This window comes from Spinacia oleracea, chromosome 6 (assembly GCF_020520425.1).
Source record: "Spinacia oleracea cultivar Varoflay chromosome 6, BTI_SOV_V1, whole genome shotgun sequence".
NCBI lineage: Eukaryota > Viridiplantae > Streptophyta > Magnoliopsida > Caryophyllales > Amaranthaceae > Spinacia > Spinacia oleracea.
In genome coordinates, this window is record NC_079492.1 from 58,556,833 (window position 1) to 58,569,842 (window position 13,010).

General features: G+C 38.1%; 1 protein-coding gene across 1 annotated transcript; it reads left to right on the forward strand.

Moving 5' to 3' along the window:
- Positions 1 to 467: 467 nt before the first annotated feature.
- Positions 468 to 3,678, forward strand: LOC130463185 (uncharacterized). Its single transcript, XM_056832240.1, has 10 exons — positions 468 to 479; positions 658 to 737; positions 1,916 to 1,973; positions 2,176 to 2,284; positions 2,374 to 2,506; positions 2,597 to 2,648; positions 2,740 to 2,886; positions 2,977 to 3,088; positions 3,168 to 3,294; positions 3,600 to 3,678. The coding sequence occupies exons 1-10, from the start codon at positions 468 to 470 to the stop codon at positions 3,676 to 3,678; spliced, it is 909 nt and encodes a 302-aa protein (XP_056688218.1).
- The last annotated feature ends 9,332 nt before the right edge of the window (positions 3,679 to 13,010 follow it).

Genomic DNA, 13,010 nt, shown 5'->3' on the forward strand with positions numbered 1-13,010 from the left:
TTCCTTTTGACGGTTTTAGCTTCCACTGGAACTGAGATCCGCCGTTTCCGAATATTCATAAATAGAATAATATATTCACTTAAATACTTGATCCGTTCACGTACTATTTGTATGACCCTACGGGTTCAGTCAAGAGTAAGCTGTGGATTAATATTATTAATTCCACTTGAACTGAAGCGGGCCTCTAGCTAGGCATTCAGCTCACTTGATCTCACTGAATTATTAACTTTTTTAATTAATTAATACTGAACCGCATTTAATAGACTTAGCATTGAATGCATATTTGGACCAAGGGCATTATTTCCTTCAATATAAAGAAGATCTTAGGTCAGGAGCAAGTCAGAATGACCGAGTAGCAAAGCAAGGGGAGAAGTTTGGGTTATTATGACGCTGAAACTAAGAGAAAATGAAAATTCAACAATTTTAATAAACCTTGTCAAAATCTTTACGTAAAACTGTTGAATCCTATGGAGTTGAAGGTATCTGCTTTGAGTACCATGGCGGGTTGTTCCACCTTCTCAATCCACCAGCAATACGTTCAATTTAATGGCATCTAAGTCCTTAAATGCCTAGTCTTTAAGTTAAAACCATGTCTTAGCCAGATAGTCTATGAATTAGATAGTAGCATACCTTGTTTGCTTGAATTTATATGTCTAGGAGGAAAGGATGAACCGTCCACAATCATCACTTAACGCTTTCATATCTGAAGCAAACCGAGTGGACTCTGCAAAGATAGTGTATTTACTGTGTAATATATGCATAGCACACATTTTTTAATTAAATTAATAAAGAAAGATTACTAAACCCGAAACAGTTGTTGAATTCGACTCTCTTAAGAGAAAAAGAAAATATAGGATAGCATGTTTAAGCATGCCCAAAAATGTGTTACGGTGAACTACTTCATTTCAAAGCAAATCCATTTGTACCCTATTGTACAAAAGATTAATCTCCTGTAATACATCTTCTATCTTCTATCTTCTGACCCGTGTTTGACTAGCCAAGCAAAAAAACGACCTTGCATATCATACTGCTTATAAATCACTGAATATAATCATAGACTCACAGTCCCTCGCCTCGCCTAAGGTCCTAAACTGATTCCACTCAAATCATAGGAGTTAGCTATGGAGAATTTCATATACATAACCGCAACCCTCTGGCCATCATGACAACACACTAGTGGAAAAAACCCCTGTTGTAGCCCCCTTGTTGAGGGGGGCATACATAAGCGCGCCTCAATAGCTACTTAGTCAACGCGGGTCAAATATTTTACTATTCTATTGAGGCGGGCTTTTGTGGTGTTCGCTTCTACAGAAGCTGTTGAAGGGGGCTTTCCTTGCCCGCCTCAATAGAAAGAAGCTGTTGAAGGGGGCTTTTAATTGCCCGCCTCAATAGGGTCTTTCTGTTGAAGGGGGCTTTTAATTGCCCGCCTCAATAGGCTACATTAAATTTAAATCAATTACAACCACCGCCAAACAGATAAGCTAGATCTCTTCACATCTCGTCGTACTTCACATCTCTTCCAACGCATACCTATCCTCACCGCGCGACTCCACCACCACCATAACCACCACCACCACCTTCCTCACCGCGCGGCTCCACCACCACCATCTGAAGGAGAGTTTCCCCACCGTCGTCTTTCCTACCTTCGCGCGACTCCATCTGTTTCACACAATCGATTTGTGAAGCTAGGTTAGTTTTTATTTGCAATTATTTGGGTAATAATCCTCTTTTTTCTCGTGCATTTTCCACTTCATTTCATTTTTGTTTGATTTCCCTTGTTCATCGACCTAATTGCCCCTGTTTGTTGTTTGAATTCCTGCTCGACCTAACTCCATCTGTTTTTTGTTTGAATTCCTGCTTGAATTTCATTTTTGTTTGAATTTCTCGTGCTAGGTTAGTTTTCTTGGCGAACTAGGTGCGCTGTGCTCGGTGCCGGCTTTGCTGGCTTGTCCGTGGCGTGGCATTTGCTATTCGTACGCATCTCTCTCTTCTCAACTCTCAACCTTTCTCTTTCAATTATAATTATACCATGCATTTCAGTTTTTAAATTGGGTATTTCAATTATACTTGCATTTCAGTTTTCACAAATTAGGGTATTTCAATTATACTTGCATTTCAGTTTTCATAAACCAGGGTATTCAATTTTAAGATACGATAGTTTGTTTGTTTTGGCAGCACAGCCCCAAAGAATTGAAAGTAAAAGTTGACATTTTTGATGATGTTGGCATTGCTGGCGGCGCTTCTGGTGTTGCTGGAGGCCTCGTTCACCCCTATTCCCCTAAAGGTTACTGTTTTTTTTATGTGAATAATTCATGTTGTCCATATTTACTATTTTGGATTCTTTTCTCATTAAGTCATCATATATTATATCAGTGAAGCTTCTATGGAGGGGTGAAGAATGCTGGACTGAGTTTTTGAATCTTCTAAATGTTGCAGAAGCTGCTGCCACGGCAGCTTCTAGTCCTCACTTTCCACTCAACACTACTGATTTCATTGTTCGAAGAACGTTAGTCTTTTTTCTTGAATTTATCTCATAAAGCCAATGCTTATAATATAATTCTTAGTGAAATATCTCATGGTGTAAGCTTCACTTCAGGGGCATATTGAGACCAGCTGTTAGTGAAAAGATTTTGGATGTCATGCATCAAGTAATTTATCTTCACCTAATTTGCAGAATGTGGGATGTAAATAAGAATATGTCTCCAAAATGGATAAACTCGGGTTGATTGTTATATGCAGAATGCTCAAAATTGTCTAGCAAGTTGTCCAATACAGGCCGTTGATGAAGTTGCTGCAAGAGAGCTTATACCAAATTTATCTACGCCTTTGAACAGAGCCTTCTTTATGCCTAAAGCTGTGAATGTTAATCCCCACCACTATCTTAAGGTGTGAGGATCATCTCACTAATTGTATTATCATATTATGTGCTGAGCATATGTATGTGGTATATGTATTTGATTGATTTTTTTATGCCAGGCACTTTTTCTTGCAAGTGAACATTTGGCCAAGAGGTTGTCATCAACAGGTTTCCCTGGCAAGGAAATAGCTTTGCACAAGAAAGTTGTCACTTCACTAACTGAAGTGGGAGGTTATTTCTCATTCTGTCTTTAAACGAGCGATAGAGTGTGCCTTCCATTGAGCTGACTGGCTGCAGTTTGTTCATCCAGATGAATATGATGTTGTGATAGTTTGTCTTGGGGCTAGAGTTGACATGCTAGCTGACCTGTCTGGAATGCTTCCTTTAAGGACATGCAGAGGCATTGTTGCACACCTGCAGTTGAATGATCCCTTGTGGTAAGAATTTAACAAGTTTTAGTTTCAAGCACCATTTAACATTATTATACAGGTTGCTGTGATATGAATCAACGAGGGAAATAATAACTTATGACTTGTGAAGATATGACTGTTAGTGCGGCTGGAGGCCATGATCTATGCAATAGTTACCCTTGATCAAAAGAAGGATAAAAGGCGTTTTCAAAAGAGCTTTTTTTTCTGGTGAAGTTTCTGGATTCTGGAATGTTATAGCAGTTAGTAGCTATAGTAAAAGTAGAGATACTGTCATTAAAATCTCTAAACACTCATACCTTGATATTAACCAGGCTGATACTGTTAACATCTATTGAAAGGTTGGGATCAGAGGCTATACTGACTACGATTTTGCCGAGAGTGATTTTGTGATGCTCTTTTCTAGGCTTTACTGTTAGCTTATATTGCTAATATGCATGTATGCTCTTGCATTGAGGTGCATTGAGAGCATTTACTTTTTTGGGAGAGGTAAGTTCAGAAATACGGAGTATTACAATAGGTTGGGGAAAGTTCAAATAATTTATACCTGGATTATGCATGAAGACACAAGTGCTTATTGAACATTCATCGTTCATCTCCTCTTTTTTCTTTATATATATATATATATATATATATATATATATATATATATATATATATATATATATATATATATATTTATTTATTTATATATAGGGGAGGAATCCGGTGAGAACACCTCCTTATGTAAGAACACTTCTTATGGTGAGAACACTTTTACACTCTCTATGTTCTATATTGATTAATATGACATTTCCGCTCCCAACTTTGAACTAAAGAACCTAAGGACTCATTTGATTCTTATTACATGATTAATATGCATAGTTTTAACTTTCTAAAACTCATTCGAATCTATTTATGCACATTTAAGGCTCATTAGGTCGTTATAGGTCATGTTTAGAGCTAAAATGACATTTCCGCTCCCAACTTTGAACTAAAGAACCTAAGGACTCATTTGATTCTTATTACATGATTAATATGCATAGTTTTAACCTTCTAAAACTCATTCCAATCTACGTATGCACATTTAAGGCTCATTGGGTCGTTATAGGTCATGTTTAGAGCTAAAATGACATTTCCGCTCCCAACTTTGAACTAAAGAACCTAAGGACTCATTTGATTCTTATTACATGATTAATATGCATAGTTTTAACTTTCTAAAACTCATTCGAATCTATTTATGCACATTTAAGGCTCATTAGGTCGTTATAGGTCATGTTTAGAGCTAAAATGACATTTCCGCTCCCAACTTTGAACTAAAGAACCTAAGGACTCATTTGATTCTTATTACATGACTAATATACATAGTTTTAACTTTCTAAAACTCATTCGAATCTATTTATGCACATTTAAGGCTCATTAGGTCGTTATAGGTCATGTTTAGAGCTAAAATGACATTTCCGCTCCCAACTTTGAACTAAAGAACCTAAGGACTCATTTGATTCTTATTACATGACTAATATGCATAGTTTTAACTTTCTAAAACTCATTCGAATCTATTTATGCACATTTAAGGCTCATTAGGTCGTTATAGGTCATGTTTAGAGCTAAAATGACATTTCCGCTCCCAACTTTGAACTAAAGAACCTAAGGACTCATTTGATTCTTATTACATGACTAATATGCATAGTTTTAACTTTCTAAAACTCATTCGAATCTATTTATGCACATTTAAGGCTCATTAGGTCGTTATAGGTCATGTTTAGAGCTAAAATGACATTTCCGCTCCCAACTTTGAACTAAAGAACCTAAGGACTCATTTGATTCTTATTACATGACTAATATACATAGTTTTAACTTTCTAAAACTCATTCGAATCTATTTATGCACATTTAAGGCTCATTAGGTCGTTATAGGTCATGTTTAGAGCTAAAATGACATTTCCGCTCCCAACTTTGAACTAAAGAACCTAAGGACTCATTTGATTCTTATTACATGATTAATATGCATAGTTTTAACTTTCTAAAACTCATTCCAATCTACGTATGCACATTTAAGGCTCATTGGGTCGTTATAGGTCATGTTTAGAGCTAAAATGACATTTCCGCTCCCAACTTTGATCTAAAGAACCTAAGGACTCATTTGATTCTTATTACATGACTAATATACATAGTTTTAACTTTCTAAAACTCATTCGAATCTATTTATGCACATTTAAGGCTCATTAGGTCGTTATAGGTCAACATTGTACTTAATTATCTCTATAGTCTGCAACTATATCTTTTAATTTTATGCTTCAATGGAATGTAAAGACAATATCGTGAGTGTAAACTTTGGTACTCATATATATTTTCCTTCCATGCAACTTGCAGGCTAAGGATCGAGTCGATTGGAAGAAAGTCAACACGACCTTACTTAAGGTTTGTAATGCATGATCTAAAGGGACCTAAGTGGCTGGATTAGAGACATTTGTTAGATTAGCTCTCTAGCCTTTTGTCTTTAGTTGTTAATATTAGTTGTAATTTGTTAGACTAGCTAGGTGTTTAAAAATTGTAAACATACGTACTATATATACGCTTTAATTTGCTCTGTTGGGTTAATATAAATGAAGTTAATGTAATGATTTATTTATCAAAGATAAGCAGATTCATACCTTTGCTATTTTGGTGTTGATTGGGTACAGGTTTCAATACTCAATGGAGTATATATCTAGTTGTGGTTATTGCCGCCTATTTTATATTTTAAAAGAATTTGGAAAAAAAAAATTAATGTTGTTGAAGGGGGCTTTTAATGTACGCCTCAACAACATATGAATTTATGGCGTCAATGTACTGGTATTGGCACAAAAATAAGGACCTGTTGAGGGGGGCATTTAAGAAGTGAGCCTCAACAGAGGAGGCTGTTGAGGCGGGCTTCTTAAATGCCCCCCTCAACAGGTCTTCATTTTTCGCTTTTCTGTAGAGGTTGTTGAGGCGGGCTTTTGAAAGCCCCCCACAACAGATCACCTGTTGAGGCGAACAAAGCCCGCCTCAACAGATCACTGAGCTGTTGAAGCTACGTCTGTCGCAGCGGGCCTTGTTCGCCTCAATAAACCCAAAATGCCCCCCTCAACAGGTATTTTTTCCACTAGTGACACCAGTAACTACACACATGACAACATTGTCACTTTCAAATCAATTTTCTAGTACAAAAAAATAGATTAAACATTTAGAAGAACCAGTGAAGCTATCATCTAACAAGGCTTCACCAGACTATATTTTCATATAACTGGGACATGCTCTTTACATGGCATCTTTTCTTCACTCTCTCCAAACGATTCACCTCAAATCATCCATTAGAAATATTCATGAACACCAAAGTTTCAAATAATAATGCAAACTATCACAAGCAGTGACTGAATTTAGCTCAAATATCTTATGATTATAATATACTAATAACTTTAAAACTTAATCTAACAAAAACTAGAAAACACAAACATAAACACTGACTGAAGTAAAAATCAACAACAAATAGACACATAGAGAACGAAAAGATTCAAGAATCGGAGTACCTGTAGACACCTAATTTGTGTGTCCCCTCTGGGATGATGACGATACCATTATCCTTACTAGGCGGTTGGAATAACTGCAGGCGGAAATCCCAATTGCTAAGAACATTTCCAAAATTCAAGATCCAAAATCCAATTCCCGAGGTCGTTCCCCTTTCGGTTCTCGGTACAAAATACAACTTTCAAAATCCAATTTCAAAATCCAAGTACAATCTCATCTAGTAGACCATCCCATTGGTTTTACTAGGCCTTTTCCACTCAAAATCATATATGGCAAGTCAAATTCGGGCGCCGACCCACAAAACCGAGCAAGCCGGGCCCCGTCCCGTACAACCGGAATACAAAACACGAGAAAGGATTGTTTTTAGACGCAAAATAATGCCTTAACCTCCAAGCAAACACAAAACGCCAAGCCTAGTACTATTCGTAGAAAGGTACAGCACTAAAAGACGAAACAAGGACGGAGCACGTGTCCTTGCTTTGGCGGCATTCACGCCACGTCACCAGCGCCCACCGCTGGTTTGGCGTGCTGCGCTGGCTTGTGCTAACGTCTTGCACCCATTCCTCCTATAAATACCCCTCATTTTCAGCATTAGAAAAAAAACAACAACAAATACAACGTCGTAATACTGACATTACGCCTCAAAATACAAATAAAAAACCCTTCAAAACGCATACAAAATTTCTAATTCTAAGCAATTGGGAGCTCTAAAAGGAATTCTTGCCTAAACCTAAATAGGTAATTCCGAATCCCACCCCATTCAATTATTTCTTTTTGATTTCAAAATAATTAGCAAGTTGGCATTTATTATTAAAAATGTCACTTGCAACAATCATACATTTTTCAAAAATCAAAACTTTTCAAAATACAAAAATGCAAACTTTCAAGATTCAAGGATGTTCAAAGTTGTTTACAATCACCTCCTTGAACTAGAATCACTTTCAAGCATGGAGTAATCAAAGATGACACCTTTTAATCCTTAAAGGTTTAGTCTTTTGAGATTCAAAACTCCATTTTTTCAATATACAAGTTCAAGTTTTCAAATTTCAAGATCCCACCATGTTTAGGGTTGTTCATGACTACTTCCCTAAACTAGGATCCTTTCAAGTTCAAGCATTTCAAGTTCAATATTTCAATATTCAAGTTTTCAAGTTCAAGTTCAATATGCAAAGTCTTGGATATTTGGGTTGAACAACCTATCCCAAGTTGAGATTTTTGGCTTTGAATTCGTGTCGGGCGCACTTATTTTTAAGGAGCCGCTTGGCGTTCGAATCTCATGTGCCGAAGTACAAGTTTCAATTATGCACCTTTCAATATTGCAATTTCAATATCGCACCTTTCAATACCCCAATTTCAATACCGCAATTTCAATACCGCAATTTCAATACTGCAATTTCAATACCGTAATTTCAATAGCGCACTTTCAATTCCGCACCTTTACTTGCCTAGTTCATTTCAAGGCAATGTGGACCTACTCCCTAGTCCATCTCTAGGGGGTCTTGTATTTACTAATTCCGCACTTTATTTAGTATTGTGATGTTGCTTTATTTGCTTTATTGCTTTCATCACCGCACATGCTAAATATAACAAAATACAAGGTTACATCACGCTTAACAAAGATATTTTTGGACAAACCGACCTTAGGTTCCTTACATCAATCTTTAAAGCAAAGTGACCACCATACAATTAGAGATTCAATTTGCTCTAAATTCAAACCCACATAGTCTGATCTAGGGTATATTTTTTAAAAATGTTGTGCCAACGTACTTGAATATTTCTAAAGCTCGCGGAATAAGCATTTTTGTTCCCGTGCCCGGATCTCACCCATCTGTTTCAAGGATTCAAGGCCTTATCCAAAATAGAGTCACTTGCGGTCTTTCCAAACGAGACTTTAAACAATGTTTGGTGGCGACTCCTTTGAGGTACAAAAATTCTACGGTTTTCTAAAGAACCGCCCCTCTTGTAGAACGGGAAACAAGTGTCACACCACAAAAAAAAAAACCATCAATTTTGGAGACTACACTGGGGATTTTACAAATTTCAATTTCGAAAATGCGAGCAGATTTCGAGCAGCAAAGCCACTGATCTGCTTAAGTACTGGATGCCAGCACTGGCGCCAGGCGCTGCCCCTGCGCCCAACGCCACTTCTTGCATCCAGGACGGTGGCTCACAGTGGCTTGTTGCCCACTTTTTCTCAACTTTTCTTGTTGGGAGTTAGTCTATTTTTTAGTCTGGCAGGACGCTCCCAAACCTCGTGAACGAGTGCCGAAAAACGAGCTTTACAAATACAAATTCAAGTACGATTTCAATTTCAATTTCTAGGCATTTCATGCATTTTTCGAAAACCATATTGTGCAAAATGAATTTCTACCTTTGCCCAAACGGATGTGTTCTACATTCGGGCTAGCCCCGGGGGCAACGACATGGTGACTCTCCATACGGTTCCCGACCAAAGTGTGTGACCATTTCCGCGCCTACCGAATCTTGGCATTTACTTGACATTCCCGATATCAAGTATGGAGGCCGTCTGCCGACACACAATTCCCTTAGGCGGATGTGAAAGTTTTCGCCGGATCCGTCTCTTAGTCGAGTACCTTTTGACACCCTAAGCCGACCACTTGCATCATACAAAACTTAGACCGACCTTAGGTTGAGAACTTTGCATGTCGCGTTCATATTCATGACTAGTGTGACAACGTGCTACTTGTGCAATGTGTGGGCGTCTTTGCACGCGTGAATGGCTAACCTCGAGTTCTAGCTTGCCAATACCAATTAGCCTCCAACTAGGAAACCAAACCCCTAGGAAAATCATTCAAACCTCATGCATCTAAATCGCCGATTTTAGGGTCTTTAGGTGTGTCACTCCATTTGATTCAAAATCCTTAAACACGCCTCACGCACAAATGCCAAATTCAAAATTCAATCCAACGGTGTCATAATGATGGATTTTCGATTCCAAATTCCAAGTTCCAAATTCCAAATTCCAAATTCAATCCAACGGCGTCCTAATGCCGGATTTTCGAGTCCAAATGCCAAATTCAAAATTCAATCCAATGGCGTAATAATGCCGGATTTTCAAGTCCAAATTCCAAGTTTCAAAGTTCAAAATTCAATCCAACGGCGTCATAATGCCGGATTTTCAAATCCGAACCTCAAGTTTCCAAGTCAAAGTTCAAATCCAACGGCGCCATAATGCCGGATTTTCTAGTTCAAATTTCAAGTTTCAAGTTCCAAATTCAAGACTCAATCCAACGGCGTCATAATGCCGGATTTTCTAGTCAATTTTCAAGTTCAAAACTCTATCCAACGGCGTCATAATGCCGGATTTTCTAGTCAAATTTCACGTTCAAAACTCTATCCAACGGCGTCATAATGACGGATTTTCTAGTCAAATTTCAAGTTCAAAACTCAAATCCAACGACATCATGCCGGATTTCCTATGTCAAACATTCAAGTCTTCAAACCTTAAAATCTCAAGTTCAAATGTCAAAACTCATGACCGGCGTAATGCCAATTTTTCGAATCAATCCTTCAATCTTCAAGTCCTATACTCAAAGTATCTAGCTCCAAATTCATGCCGTTGTAATGCCGATTTTTCTATTTTATATTTAAAACCTCAAGTTCGAAGTCTTCAATTCAATCTCAAGTCCTATACCCCAAGTCCACGGCGGCATAATGCCGAACTTTCAAGTTTCCAAATTCAATCCCTCAACTCCATGGCGGCATGATGACGGAGTTTTCAAAATACAAAGCCTCATATTCAATATACAAGAGTGCGTCTTTTCCATTTCAAAGTTCAAACTTTGAGTCAAATTCAAATTTCAAATTCATCTTCAAGTTACAAAAAACTCTTTCTTTTTATTGCCCCCCAGTACAAATTCAAAATACAAAGCCTCATATTCTAAATACAATAGTGCGTCTTTTCCATTTCAAAGTTCAAACTTTGAGTCAAATTCAAATTTCAAATTCATCTTCAAGTTACAAAAAACTCTTTCTTTTTATTGCCCCCCAGTACAAATTCAAAATACTGCCAACGGGTTGAAAATCCCCTGAAATAATACAAGTCCAACACTTCCAATGGGTTGAAAATCCCCTGAAATAATACAAATTCAAATTCCATATTCTATCTCCGGGTTGAAAATCCCCTGAAATAATACAAACCCCATTTCCAAATACTTCCAACGGGTTGAAAATCCCCTGAAATAATACAAGTCCAATTTTCCAATGGTTTGAAATTCCCCTAAAATATTGACGGGTTGAAATTCCCCCAAAATACTTCGAAATCCAATTGAGATGAAACTCCCCTAAAATAATACCAGTTCCAATTCTCCAATGGGTTGAAATTCCCCTAAAATATTGACGGGTTGAAATTCCCTTGAAATATACAAAATCAATTAACTTCCAATCGGGTTGAAATTCCCTTCAAATACTCCAAGTCCAATGGGTTGAAATTCCCCTAAAAGATTGACGGGTTGAAATTCCCTTGAAATAATACAAAATTCAATTTCCTAGTACAAGTCCAATTTTCAAATTCTCAAGCGGGTTGAAATTCCCCTAAAATAGTCCAATTTCCAATAGGTCGAAATATTCATTTTTCGATATTCCAAGTTCTAATACAAAGAGTCAACTTCCACAAAAGAATGAAAGCTCCTCTCAAAGATTTCCAACGGGTTGCAAATCCCGGATACCAGTACAAAAATCCAAAATCCCGAATCTTCGGAGTGGCACTTAGAGTCAAGTCTAGGTCTCATTCATTGCATGCATGTCATATCATGTGTCGGGAAGTCCAAGTTCTAAAATCGTCTGGTGTGTTCTAAATAGGAGTCCAAGGATCCAGTGGGTTCGCCGAAGAGGAGAGAGGTTGAAAAGAAAGCCATCAGCCCTAGCCTCCCTCATAGTCGGCATCGAACGAGAAGCCAGTTCATCTCCTACAAATCAAACTTCCAGTCCCTCAAGATATCTGCTCCAAATGGCAAAATGTTCAAGATTACTGTGGGCGAAGGATCTATGATGAGCGAGTCCGAGTCAGAGGATGAGTCTGGATCTGAGTCTAGTAATGAGTCCAAGATTCTAGGGCTAGAGGCTTGCATCAATCAAGAGCCTCTAAAGGCCGAGCTTCAAGTCAAAACAGTCGATGTATTGATTGCTGATTTCAATAACACTTCAATTTCTACTTACTCTTCGAGTCCTAATTCAAAACACATTCCTAATCCAAACAACTTTGCTTCACAAGAAACTGACTTTGAATTTCTAAAAGCTATCGAAAATCACGAAAACAGGACGCCCATAATTGAGGAAACAGTAAAAATCAACCTTTCTAACAACAGTGATTCAAAACTAGTTCAGATTGGTTTAACTCTTTCTCAAGCAGAGCGGGACGATCTTATCAAGCTACTTTCAGAGTATGTGGATGTCTTCGCATGGTCCTTATTCCAGGTTCAAAACCCATCAAGCAGAAACTCCGTCGTATGAATCCGGATGTTTCCCTCAAAATTCAAGAACAGGTCTCCAAGCAGCTAGAGGCCGGGTTTATTCGAGAAGCAAAATATCCAGAATGGATCGCAAAGGTCGTCCCAGTTCTAAAGAAAGATGGCAAAGTACGAATGTGTGTGGACTACAGAAATCTTAACAGGGCCAGCCCTAAAGACGGTTTTCCATTGCCTCACATCGACATCTTGGTCGACAACACCGCAAATCATGCCTTACTCTCTTTTATGGACGGGTACGCAGGCTACTATCAGATTTCCATGGCAGAGGAAGACATGGAGAAGACAACCTTCATCACTCAGTAGGGCGCATATTGCTATACAGTTATGCCGTTCGGACTAAAGAACGCAGGAGCAACTTATCAAAGAACAGCCACAGCCATCATGAGCGATATGATTCACAGGGAAATTGAGGTATATGTCGACGACATGATTGTCAAATCCAAAGAGCGGCACGAGCATACCTCAGTACTTCGAAAGTTTTTCAATAGGCTCAAACAATACAATATGAGGCTCAATCCTCAAAAGTGTGCATTCGGGGTAACGTCAGGCAAGTTACTCAGATATGTCATCAGCTCTCGGGGCATAGAGGTTGATCCTTCAAAAATCAAAGCAATTCTCGAGATGCAACCACCAACGAATGAAAAGGAAATTCGGAGTTTTCTCGGCAGACTACAATATATCAGCAGGTTCATTTCAAGACTCACAATGA